Source organism: Rhinolophus sinicus, linkage group LG01, assembly GCF_036562045.2.
Source record: "Rhinolophus sinicus isolate RSC01 linkage group LG01, ASM3656204v1, whole genome shotgun sequence".
Classification (NCBI taxonomy): Eukaryota; Metazoa; Chordata; class Mammalia; order Chiroptera; family Rhinolophidae; genus Rhinolophus; species Rhinolophus sinicus.
In genome coordinates this window covers 11018459-11040086 of record NC_133751.1, presented here as the reverse complement: position 1 = coordinate 11040086, position 21628 = coordinate 11018459, and the positions used below count along the sequence as shown (strand labels likewise).

At 44.2% G+C, this 21628-nt stretch overlaps 1 protein-coding gene across 1 annotated transcript in view; it reads left to right on the top strand.

The window, feature by feature from the left end:
* The window catches only part of HUNK (hormonally up-regulated Neu-associated kinase), a 102784-nt gene that overhangs the window by 22389 nt on the left and 58767 nt on the right, over positions 1-21628 (top strand). The window contains exon 2 of the mRNA XM_019730265.2: positions 17871-18163. Coding sequence (XP_019585824.2) covers positions 17871-18163 — 293 coding nt within the window. The remainder of the gene's footprint in view (positions 1-17870; positions 18164-21628) is intronic.

Sequence of the window (21628 nt, the reverse complement as noted above, 5' to 3'; positions counted from 1 at the left end):
TGCGTGAAGCCTGCCCTGATCTGCCCAGCCTGAAGCCTTTTCTCCCGCCTCTGTGTCCCGCCTCCTCCGTCACCTCTCATCCATGTGATATCTTAGGCATTAGAGAGCATGTGTTAGCATCCTCACCAGTTTGTAGGATCATTCAGGGTAGATCTAGGTTCTAGTCATGTTTAAAAGATACTCATCTGTGCCTGTCCTGATGTGTCACAAATACTGGTGCTTGGACAATTTGGTAGCACAAGGGTCTTCCTGTGGAAGCTCTGGCGGCACGTCTGAGGCTTTGTCACGGTCCAAAGGTTTCCTCTTTGAGTCTGGCTGCCTTGACAACACCACTCTGCTGAGCCTGTGCGATACCTGGGTTAATCAGTACTCTGGAAATCAGCCTTTATCTAAAGTCAGCGCCGGTTTATTGTGGTTTATTTTTAACTTCCTGATGGACTGGAAGTGGTGGGAAAGATTCGCCCAGAGTTTCAGTGAGGATGGACCAGATGCTGGTAGGCCCAGAGTCCTGTGTTGGTTTCCTGGGGTGGCCATAACTAAGTACTATAACCTGGGTGGCTTAGAGCAACAGAAATTTATCGTCTCACAGTTCTGGGGGCCAGACGTTCAAAATAAAGGCATTGGCAGGGGTGTGCTCCCTCTGAAGGCTCTAAAGAAGGATGTGTTCCAGGCCTCTCTCCTAGGTTCTGGTCATTCTTGGCTTGTGGCAGTATAACTCTAGTCTTCACATTGCGTTCTCCCCATGTGCATCTATGTCCAGATTTCCAATTTTTATAAGGATGATGGTCATATTGGATTGGGGGTCACCCTGGTGACTTTGTCTTAACTCATTACATCTTCCAAAGCAGGTCACATTCTGAGGTACAGGGGTTAGAACATCAGCATGAATTTTTTGGGGGATACAATTCAACCCATGAGAAGTACTAAGTAAGCTCTGGCTCTCCCACAGAGCCTGGGGTGTGTTTGCTGGGCTGACTTGGGTCAGGTACTGGGATTTGCCAGGGCAGAGCGGTGCACCCTCAGAGGTGAAGGAGATGAGGAAGAGAGGGGAGCCCTCTCCATTTGCACTGTTCCCCTCTAGTCCCTGTAAAAACAATTCTGGGGCCATACACCTGACTATTGATACAGTGCCAGCAATTCTTGGATATAAAGGCCTCAGGCTGGTGGCAAGAGCGACCAGGCAGGGGTCAGCCCTGCTCGTCTGGTCAAAAGGGATTGGTAGGCCCTCTTGGAGGAAGGTTTTGAGATCTCAGGGACCTAGCAGCAGTCACATCCCTGTTTAGCTAATGTTGAAACTTGTAACTCACCCTTTTCTGTTTACACTGTCCTACCTGGGCTGTGTCTTCCTCTGTTAACTCAGTTCTGCTAATCGGTGTCACTGAACTACTTCCTCTGTGCTAGTACAGATGGCATAGGATGTCTCATTTGGCAGGGGAGTGATGCACAGATTTGGAAATGATGCTTTTAAAGTGACCATTGTGGAAAGTAAGATAAGTTGTTTTGTTTTGGTTCTCTTGGTTACATTGAATTACCTGATTTAGCTGTTTGTCATAATTAAACAACCCACTTGGGTAGCCATGGCAAGAAGTAGCTTAGCTGTGCGTTGAGAGTCTAATCCAGGCTGCATCACGTCCCAGCCGGGGGACTTGTGGGCACGTTTCTTAATCTGTGTAAAGTAAGAGTTTCCCCTCTTATACAAAGGGAAGATAATAGGATCTTCTTCATAGGGTTGTGGGAGTTACACGGGACAACACACAAAAAATGTCTTGCTTGTCAAGTGTTTAATACATGGGACTAGTTCCATTTGAGATTTATATGGCATGGTGACCGGGCCATACGTGTACCTTTTTTATTTGTTTTCACACTATGCAGCTGACAAAAGAAATGGCAATTGTTCAACTAGCTCATTAATTTTGTGTTTAGAGACAACTAAACTAGATAATTTAAATCACTAATGGAGCTCCAGCCAGTTTGAATATTTACATAGCTGAAGTTGTCTACATTGATTGATTGACTGATTTATCTGGACCATGGAGACTCATGCCTAATTACAATATGAACTTTTAATACTGCTCATACTATTCGTTAATCTTTTCTTTATGTAATGATAAAAATATGTTCAGTATAATGAGATTATCACTATTGATTCACTTAAAAAATATGATACTAATCAAAGTGTCTTTTTTTGTGTGTGTGGAGGGGGGAGGTAGGGTTTGTAGCCAGTAAATCTTGTTTCCTACGAAAGACACTTTAAAATCTTCCCAGCCTGATTTTGACACAACTAAGCTCCATTAATTTTGATAGAAGAAATGGATAACTATTTGAGTGCTTGACTTAAATCTATAGTATGGGACCCCGTAGGATAGGAAACATAAACTGAGAATAATATCTCCAATCACAGGTAACTGCCCCTACCAAAAAGAATAAAAAGTTATCTCACAATTTAAAATGTATTTTCATAGTTAATGATCACGTTCTTTTAAGTAGGAAACATAATTCTTTTATTGAACTCAATTCTATAAATATTCATGTTGCTGTATGTGTATAGCTTATATTGTTTTATTACCTCTTCACCATTTGAATAGTAAAAAAAAAAAAGTTTGCTAGTTACTGAAAATAGTGTTGACTTGAAAATAATTTCAATTCTTGGACAAACAGGTGAACTGATTCTTGCCAAAAAAATTACCTTTACAGCAGGCAGTTGACTAAATGACGAATAAAAAGTCTATATTTTAAAAGAATTCTGAACGTTGGTATCCTGGGTAGAATTGGAATAACTGTGTTCTAGTCTGGGAATTGCCACACTGCCTGTGTCACCCTGGGGAAATCCCCAAATCTCTACCAAATATAGTTTACCCCCTCCCATGAATGGAAACAAAACTAAATGCCCAATCCAGTCTTAAATGGTCAAATTTTCGGAGGGATTGTGCTAAGAAAATTGCACTTTTGCAAGATGAGAAAGATTTTAGAGAAAATAAGAGAAATGTTTTAAGTTAGTCTTTCTAAAACATACTCAGATGGTATCTAATGGGATGAGCAGTATGGATTAAAGATGGTTGGTTTCCTCTTTTTTTTGAGAACTGATTTGGGTAGTGTTACCCTTAAGTCATGATACCATTTAAGAAAGTTAAAAAATATCAATGGGAAAAATAGCCTCTTTAGGGGTGAGTGTGAAGTTTTCACCGGATAGTTGAAGTTACTGCAAGAGTTTTAAAGACCTTTTTATGGAAGAGGAAGCCAAAAATCAAATCTGTTTCTTCTTAGAACCATCTCGAGACCCCCTTTTCCTGTAAACTAAGCAGTTAGTCACAGATTTCTGTCCAGTATTCACATCACGACTATTCACCACAAAGGATTTATTGGCTTTTTAAGTTCAAATATTGAAATCTTGCCAGATTTTTAACATGGATGTACTTCAGGAAATCTTTTTGGGTCTGCTCTTGAGGCCCCTTTCTGTCTCTGTTTACTTTTTGCTAAACTTCAAATGGTTGGACAAATGGTAAAGAGTAGAAAGCATATTTATGTGGTGTTTCCTAAACTTTATGCATCACTAAAAGCAGGTCAAAAAAAGAAACCCAGGGTGACAAATGCAAATAAAAAAGATGGCGGCCTCCTTCTTCCAAGATAAGCAGGAAGTAGATGTCCAAAATTAAGATGCAAAAGATATGCTTATTTGTAGAAAAACTTAATAACTTAAAATAGTAAGTATATTGAAATTTATAAGCAGGGAAAAGAGGTGACAGAGGTAAAAAGAAACTCATAGCACTGATTTTTGGAGTTGAGTTTACTCAAGTCACATTGTTTACACTTGGGAGTGTTGGTGAGTCGCCTCTCCTTTAGATTCGTTGTTTTCTTTCTTATTACTAAAATTTGTGAGTTTTACTGCGTGTTATAGACTGAGTTATGTCCTGCCAAAATTCCTATGTTGAAATCCTAACCCCTAGTAGCTCAGGATGTGACTATATTTGGAGGTAGGGTCTTTAAAGAGGTGATTAGATTTAAATGAGGTCACTAGGGTGGGCCCTAACCCAATCTGACTGGTGTCCTTATAAGGAGAAGAGATTAGGACACAGACATTCACAGAGGGAAGACCATGTGAAGACACAGGGAGAAGGTGGCCATCTACAATCCAAAGAGAGAGGTCTCAGAAGGAACCAACCCTGTCATCACCTTAATCTCAGACTCTAGTCTCCAGAACTGGGAGAAAAAAATTTCTGTTGTTTCAGCCTCACAGCCTGTGGTACTTTGTTAAGGCAGACCTTGAAAAGTCAGACCCTGGGAGATGTTCATTAAAATGATTGAAAAACAACCTGTATAAAAAAAAAAAAAAAAAAAAAAAAAAAAAAAAAAAAGATAAAGGAATCAAGTGCTCAGTGTTATGGTTTCACCAAAGCAATCTCCATGCAGCCCCCACCCCATGCACACATGCGTGCAAACATGCACCCCCTCCCTCTGAGTTCCCTTGTTATCTGCTCTTGAATTCCTTGCCTTTCCTGAGAGCGCTTATCTGCTGTCAGTGGAGGCAGAGCATTCAGTATTCCCAGCGAGCAGAGCGGAGGCCAGGAGGATTTATGGTGTCATTGCAGGGTCACAGATTCTGCCTTCGTGCAGACTGACACCGTAAATGTACATGCATAAATCAGAGCGGAGTGGGAAAGAGACCTGGTTTTACCTTTCTGATGAACACAGGCACCAGGGCTACCCTGGTATTTAATGAGTGATTTAAGTGGAGAGGAAGGAAGCCCTGTGTGCAAGTGGCATGGGGAAGCCATCTGCAGATGTTTATTGAGGAGCCGCTGTGCATCCTGGGGGCAGGAGACCGAAGGGCTGTTAGGGATTCCTGTGCTCAGTTAGTGCACAGCTGTTACCTCTCCCTCCCTAGGCCTTTGCTCTTCCCCATCCGGGTGGGCTGGTGGACTCTTAGCCTCTTTGAGCAGTTCACATCCCTCCTCTTCGGAGGTCTCCAGGAGACAGCCCCTCTTCCCCGGAGTACTGACTTTCTTTTTGCCCCTGAGTACTACCTGTATATGTCAGTTGTGTTATTCCGCTGTGTTGTCACTATTGTTTGCTCAGTTATAATGAGTGGTCACTGTGTGTCCAGCACTTTATGTGATGTACCTTGGCCATCATCATTACCCTAGTTTACTGATGAACAATCTGTCTGTTTATTGAGGTTGAGGTTCTTGCCTGGGGTTTCTCAGTTCTGGGGCTCTGACCTTGGTTTTCTTCCCAAAGGCATGATTCCATTCTCACTACACCTTTGTAGGGTTGGTAATCGCATACACAGTTTGAAGAAGAGAAAATAGAGCCAGGCTTCCCTCCTTCCTTCCCTCCCTCCCTCCTTCCCTTCTTTCCTTCCACCACTTTTTTGTTGAGTGCTCTGACCCAGGCAGGCAGTGTGCTGGCTCCTGGGCGCAGAGGGTGTGACTTGGCCAAAGCCATGGAGCTGGGATTGCACTGTCCACACCGACCAGTTGTCACATGTAGCTGTTGAACACTGGAAATGTGTCTGGTCCACACTGAGATGTGCTGTGTGTGTAAAATACACATCAGACTTCAAAGACGTAGTATGCAAAAAGGAATGTAAAATATCTCATTAAGAATTATTCACAATAGCCAAGATAAGGGAACAACCTAAATGCCCATTGATGGGTGGATGGATATATGTGTTTTATATCTCTATCTATCTATCTATCTATCTATCTATCTATCTATCTAATTTATAAAATATAATATTTTATAAATAAATATTTATAAAATAAAATGATTTATATTCTATTTAGAATATAAAATAGAATATTATTCAGCCATGAGAAAGAAGGAAACCCTGTCATTTGTGACAACCTGGGTAATGCTGGAGGGTGTTATGCTGAGTGAAATAAGTCAAACACAGAAAGACAAATATTGCATAATCTCATTTATATGTACAATCTTGGCGGGGTGGTGGGGGAGCCAAACTTGTAGTAACAGAGAATAGAAAGATGGTTGTGAGGGTGGTGGTGGGGTGGTGGGGAGCCTGGGGAAAAGGGGGGAAATTAAAAAAAATAAAACAGAAAGTAGACTGGTATGGCGGTTGCCAGGGGCTGGGGTGGAGGGGTCATGGGAGTTAGTATTTAATGGGTACAGACTTTCAGGTTTGCAAGATGAAAAGAGTTCTGGAGACAGATGGTAGTGATGGTTGCACAACAATGTGATTTACCTACTTCCACTGAACTGTATACTTAATAATGGTTAATTTTATGTTAAGTGTCTTTTTAAAAAAAAAAAATCAAAGTTAAATAATAAAAAAGAATGAACAAAATCTTAAGGACTGTATGTCTCACTGACTATTATGTGGAAACATTTAAAGAATGAAAACTTTATTTGACTTAAAGCAATTGGACTAAACGAAAGTTGATAGAATGTAAGCTAGTCAAAGCAAAGTTTTGTTAAAAAAAAAAAAAAAAAATCAGGGATGATGTCAGGGGGGCTGGTGCCAGACCATGAAGATTTTTAATTTCTCTTCAGGGAATTGAGTTTTTTTTAAAGGTTTCTGTGCACCAAAGATAATCTTGCCATTCTTAGAAAGAAAACTCTGGTGCCTCAAGGCAGAGAAGGGAGAAGCAGGGAGACTGAGGGAGCGCTGGGAAGCCTCTAGGAGGCTGGCCAGCAGAAATGCGGCTGGTGAGGAAGGAACCTTGTGGAAGAGACTTGGTGAATGGTTGCTGGGTGTGTGGGGGGTGCAGGGGGGAGGGAGTCAACTGCCCAATCAACAGGTGGGGATGATGGTAGCCTCTGTGACAGAAGCACAGAGAGAGATGTTTTTTTAGAGGAGAAATGATGACAATATGATCACGGAGAGGATGGGTTGGAAGGGTTGGGGTGCAGGCTGTCCACTTGGGATGTCCATTGGGCAGAGAGGAAGTTGCTGTTCTCAGCAAGTTGACAGCGCTGGCTGACAAGGGGTCAGGATAGTCACCATAACCAACCCACTATCTTTTGGATTCTGTGGGTCTGTTTGCTTTTAGATGATGTCATTTGAGGCTTCTCTGTATTGTCACTGAGTTATATCGTGGTTAATTAAAAATGGGGCTGACCTGGAAGAGAACAAGAGCGGCAAGAGGCTGCTGGGGGATCAGAGGGGAAGGTATTTGAGACAGTTGGGTGTTCAGTTTTTTAACCAACCTATTTATTGATTTAATATCTGTGGCACTTCAGGAGCCAACCATTGAGGGGAATACCATGATGAATTAATTTCCCATCGTCTCAAAAAATCTGTAATCTGTTACCGAGCTGGGCCTTTTGACTCTTTTCCAAAGCCAAAGAAATGATTCTAGCATTACCTGCTTTAATTTGTACCTCCTCTCCCCTTTAGATTCCTGGGTTTTGGTAAATTTATACTGAGCAGGTGATTTGGGGTTACTTTTATCCTTGTGGATAATAAATACATTTTGACAACAAAGGAAGCACATGTATTCTAACTAAGTGGGCAGGGTTTTGGAAAGAATTCCAACAGTTGCACAACTGCCAGGCACTCCTACCTTGCTATCTCAATATTCTCCGTTTTGTTTTTTTCCTCCCTTGTAGGAACCCGTTTCTGGGTTTTCACCAGCAGGATGTTTCGAGGGTATCGACTGTGATTTGCTTTCAGAATCAGAGCTGGAGTCAGGGTGCAGACAATCCCAATGACAGGGCCTTCATAGCTCCATGGATTGGGTCTCCCAGCCCTGCCATGCCACTGACTTTAGTTTCTTTTTCGACTAGAGTTGAGCTTTTTGCATTTACTCCACACTGGTTTCTGTTATTGTCACCAAGACAGTCCTAATGAGCTCTGTTGTTTAACCTGGGGAAGGAAACTTTTTCCCCCTCATTTACAAAAAGACAGATTTTAGCTTGGAGCAGTGGGAGGTGGCCGGCAGGGAGCCAGGGGTCAGAAGCTGTCTCACTCTGCTATATAAATAGACCCAATTAATGGGCCCCCATAAAAGACAGCGATGTGAGTTTGCCGTCTAGCATCAACTCTCTGTGAATTGGAACCACTCTGAAATTAATTATAAAGCCAGCAAAGGATATTTTCTGGTTTCTGTTAAATAAGTATCTTCCACACAGGAGCACGTTCCATTGGGACGCATTGCGTGCATTTACACATCCTGTTTCTTGGAAGTAGGCGTGACACCAATTTATTTTCAAACCTTCCCCTGGGTCAGGACAGTCCCCACAGTTTTCAGCCCCTTCACACCGAGTTCAGGCCTTGGGGTTAGAGCCTGGAGCCCCAGACTTGTTGGCCTCTGGTCAGTTTCTTCATGGCTTTTGGGGCCTCCTCCCTAGCTCACCCCTGCTTAATTCATTTCACCCAGCCTTCTTGTCACCCAGATTGTTTTGTTGTAATGTGATTTACAGGGCGAGCCATTCTGTCATTACGAATAACTTTCATAAAGGTTCTGTATAATTTGCTAGGGCTGCCCTAACAAAATACCATCAGCTAGGTATTTTGGCATAGACTTGAACAACAGGAATTTATAGTCTCACAGTTCTGGAGGCTGGAAGTCCAAGATCAAGGAATCGGCAGGGTGGGTTTCTCCTGAGGCCTCCCTCCTTGGCTTGCTGACGGCCGCCTTCTCACGGTGTCCTCACGTGGCTTTTCCTCTCTGTGTGCACGTCCCTGGTGTCTCTTCCTCTTCTTATAAGACATCAGTCCTGTTAGATTAGGGACCCACCCCTGTTTTCTCATTTAACCGTGTTCACCTCTTTAAAGGCCCTATCTCCAAATAGTCACCCTGAAGGTTAGGTCTTCAACCTATGAATTTGCAGGTAAAGGGGCATAACAGAGTCGGATCTAGTTAGTAGAATCTTTTTCTTCCCACTGCATTTGGATTCATTCATTCATTCACTAGATATTTATTCAGAGCTGTCTCTGTGATAGAGACTCTTCTGGATGCGGAGAGCAGGATAGTGAAGGAGACAGAGGACTGTCCCCTCCCTTCTGGAGTTTCCATGGGGTCAGACAGGTTTCACACTCAGTTAATGAGCTCTGGAGGACTTAAGAGGTGATAAGTGCTACAGGAAGGTAGACTGGGGTAAGGGGGTTGTGAGGGCCAGGTGAGTGTAGCTGTACATAGGTGGGTCAGGGAAGCCTCTCTGAGACGTGATGGTCCAGCAAAGCCTTGGGGCTGAGGGAATAAGCCTGTGGTGATGGCCCCCATATGGAAAACAGGGAGGGAGATGAGGTCAGAGAGCGAGCTGGCTGCAGGATGGCGGCCCGCAGGCATCGCCAGGAGTTTGGCTCTCCCTCCAGGAGAAACTGGGTTCTGGAGATTGGTTCTTGCTTTGGGGGAGCTTTCCTGTCCCTCTAGATTGGATGCGCTGGAGAAGGTGACAGTTCAGATAAGATGGTTCAGACAAGGGGTACCCAGCAGGGCTACATCCCAGAAATAGATGTTAGGATGAGAGAGACTTAGGGTGGTGCAAGGGGTGGCTGGGAAGAATGAGGCTTCTCCTGTGATGGAATGCCAGGGTCCCCAGGCAACACGCTTGGACACTGGTCATCGTGTCTCTCCAGCACCTCTTCTCTCTGTGACTTCTCCCAACTCTCAACCAGGCTCTGAGGAAGCAGGACACTGCAGCAGGGTGGACGAGGGCGCCAGTCCACATCCTTTAGCTTGGCAGTGATTCTAAATTTCTCTCTCTGCTCTGACTCACCCACAGAGGGTCACCCTCAATGCCCTTTGTTCAATGTCCTCTTTTCTACTTTCTAGCCTGAGCATTTAATGTCTGGCTTCTGTCCAGGCCAAAGTGGAATCCACAAGGCATGCACGCAATTGGGGAGGGCTGTAGCCATCCACCCCTCCACTCTCTCCACCTCCCTCCCTCTCTTCCTTCTTTCCACCACTTGCACATGCATTGGCTGTGTCATTAGTCCAGTGCACTTTTTTTGAGCTCTTTCTCTGTTCCTGACGCTATGCTAGGCACTGGGCTTGCAAGGGTGAGCCACCATAGGAGCGACAATGGGGATTGGTGTCAGGAAGGGGGTTATATAAGGGTGTTCTAGGGAAAGGAGGAGGCTGGAACAAAGGTGAGAAGGACCCAGCAGGGTTGCTCGTAGAGTCTGGGAAGAGGTTCTGGAGTGGGGAGAGTGTTGTGCTGTGAGGAAGGAATGGCCTATTGTAGCCCAGTGGAAAAACAGAATCGAGTAGGGGGATTGTGAATGCCATGGTGGGGGCAGAGGGCATGGGTGCAGGTGTAATTAGGCTGGTCAGGGAACCTGTTTGACAAGGTGACATTTCTCAAAGGGGGCCTGTGCATCTTTGCACCACAATCACGCATGAGCTGAAACCATGTCCATAGGTGGCGTCACATTCTGTAATTTTAATGGTTGAAAGGAAAGACCTTGGTCTGCCTGTGTTGGAGCTGAGGGAGGGGAAGGCTCCAGTGGTTAGACTTACCCAAGGCAGGAGTGGAAATGACAAAGAACTCGCCATACTGATGGCCTGTAGCAGGCTAGTTGGATCCTTCCTCCTTCCTTCTTTCCTTCTTTCCTTCCTTCGTTCTTTCCTTCCTTCCTTCCTTCCTTCCTTCCTTCCTTCCTTCCTTCCTTCCTTCCTTCCTTCTTCCCTCCCTCCCTCCCTCCTCTCCCCTTTCCTCTCCCCGTCTGTTCCCCTCCATCCCTTCCCCATCACCCTTTCATTCATTCCCTCCTCCACCTGTTCTCGATGAGCCAAGAACCATGCTAGAAGCTGGAAACACAAAAGTGAGGAGGCCAAACCCAACTCCTGTCTTCCTGGAAATTTCTGTGGGGGGTTTTCCAAATAGTGAAGAGTGTGTGATGGGTGTGACAGCTGGGGAAGTATCGGATGACCTGAGCCAGTCAGGAGTGGAGAAGCGAACTGTCATCTGAGGTCAGAGAGAGGAGGTGGGCCACCTAAGAGTGCTGTGTGGGATCCCTCCAGGCAGGAGTGGGTGGGGGTAGGAGACAGGAGGCAGGGGAAGTAGAAGCAAGGCCCATTCCAGGCAGAGAGGAGGGTGGTGCATCAAGCAGCAGTGGGGAATAGGGGTGCAGAGGGGGTTGGGGAGATCTTAGGAGGTGGAGGTGACAGGCCCTGGTGATTAATTAGGTGTGGGATTAGGGGTGGGGTGGGCAGGGGAGGACACACAGTTGGGATTCAGTCCACCTGTGGAGGGAGGTGCTGTAGATTGATCTGGGGAACCTCAGAGGGAGGTGACGGGTTTGAGGGCCCCATGGACCATCCAAGTGGAGATATCCCCAGGCACGGCATTGCTCAGGAAGGAGGTATAAGCAGGATGTAGGTGTTGGGACTCATTAACATATAGATGGTCATATGAATCACGGAAGTGGAGGAGACGGACAGTTCCTCCCTAACGTGAGGAGGGCCAGGAGGTAGAGTGACCTCCTGGACAGCGTGGGCAGCAGGGACGCTGGTGAGGACTTCAGGGAGGGGTGGTGATGGGAGCCGGCTTTCAGGGGGCTTCCTGGCTTCTGTTTCTACTCACTCTTTTTGCACAAAACACTCACACCCTAACAGTGAACACTTCTTGAGGGCGTCCGTGAATGCTCCCGGTGCTAAACACCCTTCCTGGGTTTCCTCATTTATTCCTTCAGTATCGCTATGGAGTAGGCACTATTAGCCCATTTTTTAAAAAAAAGTGAGGAAACTAAGGCTTGGAGAGGCCCAAGCTACCGAGCGGCAGAGAGTCTTTGATGTCAGGTCGCTGGGCCTTGGAGCCGCCTGCCCAGCCACTGTGCTGTGCAGAACTGCCAGAGTGAGATCAGGAAAGCAATAAGATCTGGCCCCAGCCATCCCCCAAAAATCGTTAACCCCTTACGTTTTCACTTTTCCGAGGGTTAAAGGAATCCCGTAGAATTGTACGATGCTCAGTCAGTCAATGTGGTCTGGCTCTGATGTAACAAAAGAGCACAGCCTGGGGGGCACGAACATCCATTCATTTTCTTATAGTTTTGGTGGTTGGAAGTCCAACAAAGTGCCAGTTGGATTGGTTTCTGGTGAGACCTTTCTCCTTGGTTTGTAGATGACCATCCTCTTGCAGTGTGTTCACATGGCCTTTCCTCTGTGCGTGTGGAGGGAGCGATCTCTGCTATCTCTTCTTCTTATATGGAAGGTTAGGGCCCCAACATTATGACCTCATTTACCCTTAATTACCTCCTAAAACCCTGTCTCAAAATACAGTCACATTGGAGGTTAGGACTTCAACATGAATTAGGTGGGGGGATACAGTTCAGCCTGTAACAGGTGGTAATCTTGAACCACTGTAAAGAATCTGAATTATCCTCGGAATTGGGCCTGATGACCCATGTCTCTTTCATGGTGTACACTTGGCAGGTAGAATGTGTTGAGTGTCTTTTAGGTTCTTAATAAATGTTCGCCAAGACAGAAAGGGTTCATTTGAGTTTAACATATAGTATTCCTTAAGAAACCAAAGTGTTCTGGAAAGAGCTCTTTTTGGCTAATTTCCATGTAAAAAGAAAATTCAGTTGATGAGGGCCTACTTTTTCCTCTGCATCTTGATTCTTTGAGACATTCCAGTATAAAATCGCTTTGATTAAAGAAAGACTGTGAACTTTTGAAGACACAGTACACGTTGTTTAATGGGTATAACATATATGTATGTTTTGTAATATTAAAGAGTTGTCTCTTTGATCAGCATTTTTTTCTTCTTCCCCTCTGTCATATGGAAGATCCATTTCACATCTGCCTTTTCATTTTGGAGATTGAATGCATCAACAATTCTTGATGTGCTCAGAGTAATGAATTTTAAAGGCAGTGAAGGGTGATCCAGGATGAAGGGATGAATTTTAAATCCCGTTAACTCTGATCCTATGTAGACAGTCTCAACTAAGTCAATATTTAAAGAAGATGAGAGACTCGACTGATATTAAACCACTGCCTTGGGAATTAAAAGCGACTCTATTCCAGAGAACTCGAATCACTGAAATGTCGTGCAGGCTTCTCTTTTTAACACGCCAACACTGCAGGTCAAGGAAATGCACATTTTTCCTTAGCTGAACTAAGCTTGAATGCTTTTTCACCCTTTCTACGGGCTGGTTCAGTGACATTAAAATGGTGATGAGAATAAAGATAATAAGCGTCCTTTTTAGGAGCCAGGACATCGTGCTAAGTGCTTTACCTACTTATCGTAGGGACCAAGTGATTTATGGAAGTGTGTGCCGTGACTGGGGCCATAGGCTTCTGTGCATCCCTCATCCTAAGTACCACTTTATGTTGAAATTTTTTTCTCCTAATACATAACCAGGGCCATAAGCATGAATGCCTTTCTGCCAATGGCAGCTCTCTTGATGAAGTGGGATCCACGGCTGCCATTGTCCCCCTTTCCCGTGTTGGAGGGGCTGTGCTCCCCGCTATGCAGAGCAGACTCCTGCAGCTCTTCCTTTTTTCCCTCAGGGTCTCCTTGCCTGCAGTCACCCCTTCCCCCCCTTCTATGCTTCTACCCCCATATCTGCTGCCGAGTCACCTTAGATCTAGCTCTCTCTCTCTCTCTCTCTCTCTCTCTCTCTCTCTCTCTCTCTCTCTCTGCCTTGGTTAGATTTCCTTTCTTTCTTATGAGCTTAGCTATTTAAAAGTTAGTTTATTGATTTTATCCATCATTGGTTGGCATTTTTAATTTTTTTTTTTTTTTTGGAGGGAGTGGGGGTGGGGGTGGAGAGGAGGGAGGGAGTTGTCAATCTGTTAGAAATGCAATTTCTCAGTTACAAGAGAAGCTGGTGAAGAATCTGTTGGAGGTGTGTTATTCTCTGTACACATTTCCCAACACCACAAGACTTTGGTCCTTGTCTTGGAAATATGGGACAGTCTTTGAAGACAGATTCCTTTCTGAAATTTCAGGAGGCTTTGCAACTTGGATCTGGTGAAGAACTGGAGTCTTCATTTTATTGACCTTTCACAGCAAAATTGTTTTTCTTGATGTGCTCAGGATGACATCCAGGCTTAGACACTTCCCGACACCACCGTCCCCTCTACACATTGAGGACCAGATTGGGAGTCCAGTCTGGTCCTTCTACTTGCTTCTCAGTGAGCGTGTGCTTATTTAATTTTGCTCTTTAAGACTCTCCTGTCTAAAGCAGTTTATCTTTTCAGCGAGAGACCCATCATACCAGGCGTCACCCTGTAGAATCAGTGCCTGCAAACTCTGATGACTGTCAAATTAAATTAGATGCCTCCTTTGGCTGGTCATTGATTTCCTTTTCCTTAATTTTACCTCCGTGTTTCCCATTTCAGTTGTTACAGATGAAGTTGATGGAACAGTTTTGTGTAATCAAGAATGACATTCCTTTTTCAGTATTGTCAGTGCAGAACATATAAGGTTAGGGGATGAATGAAAACAGCCTGGTGAAGAGCTGGTGTTTGAAAATGGAGACAAAGCTTTATAGTAGGAAACTGTCAAGTGAGGTAGCTGAAGGGTTCAGGGTTTTCACGGACGGGACTCTCAGAACCAGTAGAACTTGGGAACAAAGATACCAAATGATGGTGGGGCACACACTTGGTGTGTTAGCTTCCTGTGGCCACTGTAACAAATTACCACAAACTTGGTGGCTTTAAACAACAGAAATTTATTCTCTCACCATTTTGGAGGCCAGAAGTCCAAAATCAATTTCGCTGGACCAAAATCAAGGTGTCAACAGGGCCGTGCTCCCAGCAGTGGCTGTTGGGGTCGTCTGTCCTCGGCCTCTGCCAGCTTCTGTGGGCGGTGACATTCCTTGGCTGGTAGCCTATCACTGCCATCTCTGCCTCCTTCACGCGGCCTGGCCTTCCCCTCTGTGTATCTGTGTGAACTGTCCTGCTGCCTCTGTTTGATACGGACACTTGTGATGACATATAGGGCTCACCTGGATGATGCAGGTGAATCACATCTCAGAATCCTTCACTTTTTCCAAATAAGGTCACAGTCACACGTTCCAGGGATTAGGATTTAATGTCTTTGGGGCATTATATAACCTACTACAGGCAATAAAAGAGCTAAATAAATTACCCTCATAATAATTGTTGCTCTGTTAAAAAAGGCAGGTCGTTTTACTGCTGGGTTTCAGGCTATTGTTTATTCATAGTGCTTTGAAGAATTTCACTGCCAAAGGGTGTAATTTTTAAAACATTGCAACACGGACTCAAGCAAAGACAGAACCTAATTGTGCTCTTCAGCATCCTTCTTTCTCCCCACCCCCACAAGCTGATGGATGTGTGTGTGTGTGTGTGCGTGTGTGTGTGTATATGTGTGTGCGTGGGGGGGGTTGGGGGGGTTTGGTCATGTTTTGGTCAGTTTTTAAAGTTTTTAGTCTAGCATCTACTGAACTAGATGGGGCCAAACTACAGCCAGAGTCTAACTCTAACTTCTGTGGGCAGACAGCATCAGCCTTAGATTGACCTGGGATAGTACAGAACCCTCGCTTGTCTGGTCCCACTGGCTGATTGTCTCCTCTTTGTCATGTCTTTGGATTAAGTGCCTGAAAATCCCCATTAAAATGAACAAAGAAGGTCAAAAGGCACAAACTTCCAGTTATAAGGTAAATACATTTCGGAGATGTAATGTACAGCATAGTGACTATAGGTAACGATACTGTATTGTATATTTGAAAGTTGCTGAGACAGATCTTAAACGTTCTCATCACACACATACAAATTTGTAACTGTGTGATGATGGATGTTAACTAAACTTACTGTGATAATCATTTTGCAATATATACACATATCAAGTTGTTATGTTGTACACCTAAAACTAACATAATGTTATATGTCAGTTATATTGCAATTGAGAAAAAACAACAACAAACGACTGTTCTCCAGAAGAGAGAACAGATTAAGCTGTTTACAGCTGTTTTTGCTTCTCAGTGATTCATTCAGTTTGTAATCTATCTGTCACTTATTGTTTACAAAGTATTGTGTGTGGTGAAGAAGGCATGGTCCCTGCCTTAAGGGGCGAGTGCTTTAAATGGTATCACAGATGATACTGTGTTTCCCTGAAAAATAAGACCTAGTCGGATCATCAGCTCTAATGCATCTTCTGGAGCAAAAATTAATATAAGACCCAGTCTTATTTTACTCTAATATAAGACCTGGTCTTACGTAATATAATATAAGACCGGGTCTCGTGTTAATTTTTGCTCCAAAGACTCATTAGAGCTGATTGTCTGGCTAGGTCTTATTTTCAGGGAAACACAGAAAGTGTGGTGGGAACATAAGGAAGTAGAGTTAAAAGGACTCTCTCTGGAAGGGAGGAAGGAATTGCTTTAACTGCTGAAGGAGGTGGGTGAGGTGTGGGGGATTTGAATGGGTGATGGGAGTGGCGTGAATATATAAGCTTGGAGAGTAACAGAACATGTGTTCTGGGAAAGTGAGGAGACCTGCCTGGGGACAGGATTCGGGGCTGGACAGAGGCTCGAGTGCTGGGCTGAGGGCTGTGGACCTTGCCCTGTAGGCAGGAGACCCCGAAGAGCTTTCAGAGAGAAATCAGAGTTCCAGACCCATTGATTCTGAGGCAGAGTATAGAGTGACTGTGAGGAGCCAGGATGGGCATCAGGGACAAGATGTGGGACATTGATGGCTGTTGGTGATCAGACTTTATTTTTTATCACAATCCTATGTCAAGGAAACAGCATTTGTGTCCCTTACTGAAAACATGTATGTATGTATCTACCTATCTATTATTTATTAATAATTTATCTATTGACCCATATCACACTCCTGTATTAATATATTCAGTGCATTATGAAACAATTACAAAATGTATGTATAAAAAAAGGAACTAAATAGAAATGGAAGGTCCATTGTTTCCATCCTGCACCCGGATGGCTCTCTAGCCTTGTAGAAGGATGCCCCTTGGTTTGCTCAAGTCTCACTTAGAGGCAGTGTGTCTGAGCACTAGGAGGCAAGGTCCTAAATGAACCAGACTGGTGGCATCATGAGCAGAAGGAAGGGCAGGTGAGAGAGGCAGTTAGCAGGAGGAAGCCATGGGGTAGCAATGGCTGGTCTTAGAGAGAGGCGTGAAAATGTGAGAAAAGAAGAGGGAGAAAACAGTGGTGTGCTTCAGGACTTGGTGAGGGGACAGGTGACTGCCACTAAGGAAAGGGGAGAGCTGGGAAGGGGTGCAGATTTGGGAGGAAAGGACAATCTTCCCTTCCCCTCCATCCCTCCGTCCTGCCCTCTGTTTTTCCCTCCCTCCCTCCATCGCTCCCTGTATACTACCTTTATACAAGGCTGGAGGGTGTGTGCATGTGACATATTGACTGTGGGGGAAATGGCCCAGGAGGAGCATCCTGTGGGGAGCTGAGCTGTGACCATGGAGCAGCAGCAGGCTGGGTCCTGACATAGGGCCGAGAGTTCACCTCCGTGCTATTTCACCAAGGGAAAGAGGCAGCCTGGCCTGAAGGCCTCCCTGCGCAGGGCAGAGACAGGGTGGGGAGGAGGGTCGGGGTGCTGTGTCATTGGGCATTGCCCCTAGCTCCCTAACCACGCCCTAGAACTCAAGGTGGGGCAGCTCTGGCAGTTTCAGGAGTTCAGGCATGGGGGGGACCGGACCTGGAGGAATGAAGGCGAGGCCTGAGAGGGGGCCAGAAGAGGCCGTTTGCTGGAGGAGATCTAGATGTTTCATCCTGTGGTGAACCAACCCTTGACAATGACCCTTCCCGTAGTTTGCTTAAGTACATTTCACTCTCTGCCTTAGTAACCGAATGTTTCGATCTTTGCCGACATCACATTTTTCTTTTTTCCCATGATGCTATTTTAGATACTGTTTTTCTCCTGGTGCTGAAAGTAGCGATGTATTTTCCTAGGGTTCTTGTGATTCGTCAGAATAATAATCTTTGCCTTCTGGGTCTGACAATGGCCTTGTTCTTGGTGTCTCCTCAGGTGGCCATAAAAGTCATTGACAAAAAGAGAGCCAAAAAGGACACCTACGTCACCAAAAACCTTCGGCGAGAGGGCCAGATCCAGCAGATGATCCGCCACCCCAACATCACGCAGCTGCTTGACATCTTAGAGACGGACAACAGCTACTACCTGGTCATGGAGCTGTGTCCTGGAGGCAACCTGATGCACAAGATATACGAGAAGAAGCGGCTGGAGGAGTCTGAAGCCCGCAGATACATCCGGCAGCTTATCTCTGCCGTGGAGCACCTGCACCGAGTGGGGGTGGTCCACAGGTAAGGGCCACACCTTGCGGACAGTCGCTGACTGTGATGGATGGGCAGCGCTGTGCGTGAGCATGCTCCAAGCGGGGCTGACTCGTTGCCGCGTGGTGTGCCATTCTTCTGTGGTTTTGTCCCATGCTGTTGTTTTGTGCATTGGGTTCAGTGTGGGGTTCTATGCGTGGCATCTGAAGGCAGAGTGCCTGGCTTTGCATCCTGGCTCTGCCCTTTCATAGTTTTGTGACCCTGGGCAAGTGACTTAACCACTCTGAACCTTGGTCTCTTTTTCTATAAAATGGGAATCATAATGATACTTGTTTTGTGGTTAGTACAAGGGTTAATATATAGAGTGTAATGAGTTAATAAAAGCTTGGAACAGTGTTTGGTACCTAGTAAGGGCCATGTAAGTGTTGGTTGCTATTATTATTTGCAGGATAATGAGACCAGCTGTTCAGGGGCCTGAACGAGGCATCAGTGTTAAGATGGTATGAGATTGTTTTTCAGCTAGTGCTAGGGACGATGCTTTCACTGTGCTAGCTTTATCTGTGGTAGTTGCTCAATAGCTGTTTTCTTCAATTAAAGTGAATCACCATTCGAATTGTGAACTTGCCCTTAAAAGTGAGGGGTATTCCCCATAAGACAAACCAACCTGGCAAATAATTTTGCAAATCAAACTTTTTTTCTTTCAAATAGACTGTTCCCTCTTGAGGAAGAGCTCCATAAGGAAACGGAAACGGAAACACTATTCTTAGTAATATTGCCGTGGGTGGTGGGTGCCTACTTTTAGTGCTACACTAAATTAGAATGAATGAATGAATGAATGAATGAATGAATAAATAAATAAATAAATAAATAAATAAATAAATAAATAAAAGTGTCCTCTTTTCCTCCCAAGAAAGTGTTGACTTCACCAATAAATGCATAGTCCTTCCTTCATGGAATTATAATCAGTAATTACTCTGGGTTGCTGAAAAAATTTAGGGCTCATGTTTAATGGATTCTCATTTTAAAAAACAAGACAAAGGCATAAAATATGTTGTATGTGTATATACATACTCATTAGTTTAAGATTTTTTTATTGAGATACAATTCACATACCATAAAATTCACCATTTAAAAGTATACAATTCAGTGTTGTTTTCTTTTAGTATAGTCACAGAGTTGTGCAACTATCACCACTATCTAATTTTAGATTATTTTCATCACCCCACAAGGAAACCATGTACCCATTAGTAGGCATTCTCCATTCTCCCCTCCTACCAGCCTCAGGCAACCACTGGTCTACTTTGTGTTACTATGGATTTGCCTGTTCCGCACATTTCGTGTCAATGGAAACAAACAGTATGTGCTGTTTCATGACTGGATGCTTTCATTTAGCATAATATTTTCAAGAATCCTCCCTGCTTTAGCATCAATCAGCATTTCATTCTTTTTTATGGCTGAATAGTATTCCATTGTATGACTATACAACATTTTGTTTATCCGGTCATCAGTAAACAGGCGTTTTGGGCTGTTTCCACCTTTTGGCCGGAGTGAATAATTGATACTGTGAACATTTGTGTACAAGTTATAACGTGAACATATGTTTTCTTTTCTCTTGGAGAATTCCACTCTTAGCCATTGCTGGGTCATACGGCAACTCTATGTTTAACCTCTGAAGGAAACATCTTTTTAAAAATTCAACTTCTCACAGTGGCTTTTATCTGTTTGAAAGTCATTCACAGTCTGATTGGTGGGGAAAGCAGCTGTAGGCCTTTCAATCATAGGACTTACTAATGGGATTGGCACCATGATGCTGTCCCCTGTCGTGCCTAAACCTGGGGACACTGCAGGGGGAGTCCTCTGAGCCAGCCTTGACCAGGCACCATTCAGGCGGCTCGTTTCCTTGCCAAGGTGAATGGAAGAACCTCTTCACATTCATATTTTTAGTCACACATATTGTCACAAAATCACGCTTCATTAGAAGTCTTTGAGTTTAGATCAGCGAGGAAGGGAACATTCAGCCATTTCAGAGTGAATCACACTATTTTTGGCTCTTTCCAACAATACCCTGTGTAGCCTGCTGTGTCATAGCTCTGCCTATTAGGACAATGATGGTCGTAAGTATGCCTGCTTTCTGTCCTTGTTTATTAGGATGACAAAGGCAGAAACCTTATGAATGAATTGGTGTGGATTACCCACTGCACTGGTTGCAGTGGAAAATAGGACCAGGGGCAGAGCTTTCCATGGGACTCAGGGTGTTATTATAAGGGTTTCGTGCTGTCAAAAATCCGCCCCGTGCTCAGCTTCTTGGGATTTCAAGTACAACAAAGGAAAAGCAAGTGAAAGCTGGGTGTTGCTTACTGGTCTCTCCTGAAGGAAATTCTCCACAACCCCTTTAAAAAAAATTTAACAAAAACTAATCCCTTTCAGCACAATTACTGTCAGAATGTCAAAAGCATGGGTTTAGTAATGTTTTGATAGCAAAGATGGTGCCCTTTTCTTGCTATGATCTGCTGCTCAGCTTCTTGCTCTCTCCTTGGAAATATATTCATAAGCCACTAATGGCAGAGGCTCAGGTCTTTGAAAGTTAGGGAAGATTGGAAACACAAGTGTCGTTTAAGAGGAATTCTTCATTTTTCTCTCTAGAAATTGTGTTCGTGAGTGTCAGCACACAGGGACGGGGGTTGACTAGCTAGGTGGCTGAGACATCACATGCAGATGTTTGTTTGGGATATACTCATGTGTGGTTCTAACTGAATGTCTTGACTTTCAAAGATTCTGCACCCCTAATTTTTAGCACACATTAATCTGGCTCAGTGCCAGCATACTATTTACTGTAGCCCTTTTCCACGGTGGAAAATTTTTGCCTTCATGTGGCAAAGGTAGAATGAGTTTCATAAATTATTTTGAGGCTGAATTTTTTTCAAACGAGTAAGAGATATCAGAGATGCCCGGTTGTCGCCGGTTCTGAGCAAGCAAACTGGATCATCCACAAGGACTTAGGATGAATTTTGGTGGCTACATAGTATCATTTAAAGGGCTTTTGGTTACCTGTGTTAGAGGATGCTTTAAAAACACAGTTCCTCATTAGGCTGAGACTATATTGTTCTGTCTCATCAACTTGATGCTTAGCAGAGCTCTCTTTCCTGTGATATTAAATCTACATATTTAGTTATCTACCCAGAACTATTTCAGTATCATGTAAAGGAAGCAAATCTTTAAAAATCATGTAAATATGACAAGTAAAAAGGAAAAAAAGGAACCTAAACTGGACCTGCTGTAGCTTTTGTGTCTTTTACTTACACTAGGGCTGTTAACTTTGGCAAAAGCAGAGTATGTATGGTCTTAACTTCTTTACTCCATGTTAGCCTTGCCTGAGATACTCTGCATTTAAAATCTAATGAGTTTGTCTTTTTTCCCCTTTTCTCCAACGTGCTCACCCAGCAGGATGCCAAAATCTGATGATTTGCCTCTTGTATATAGAGCGTTGACTCCTAA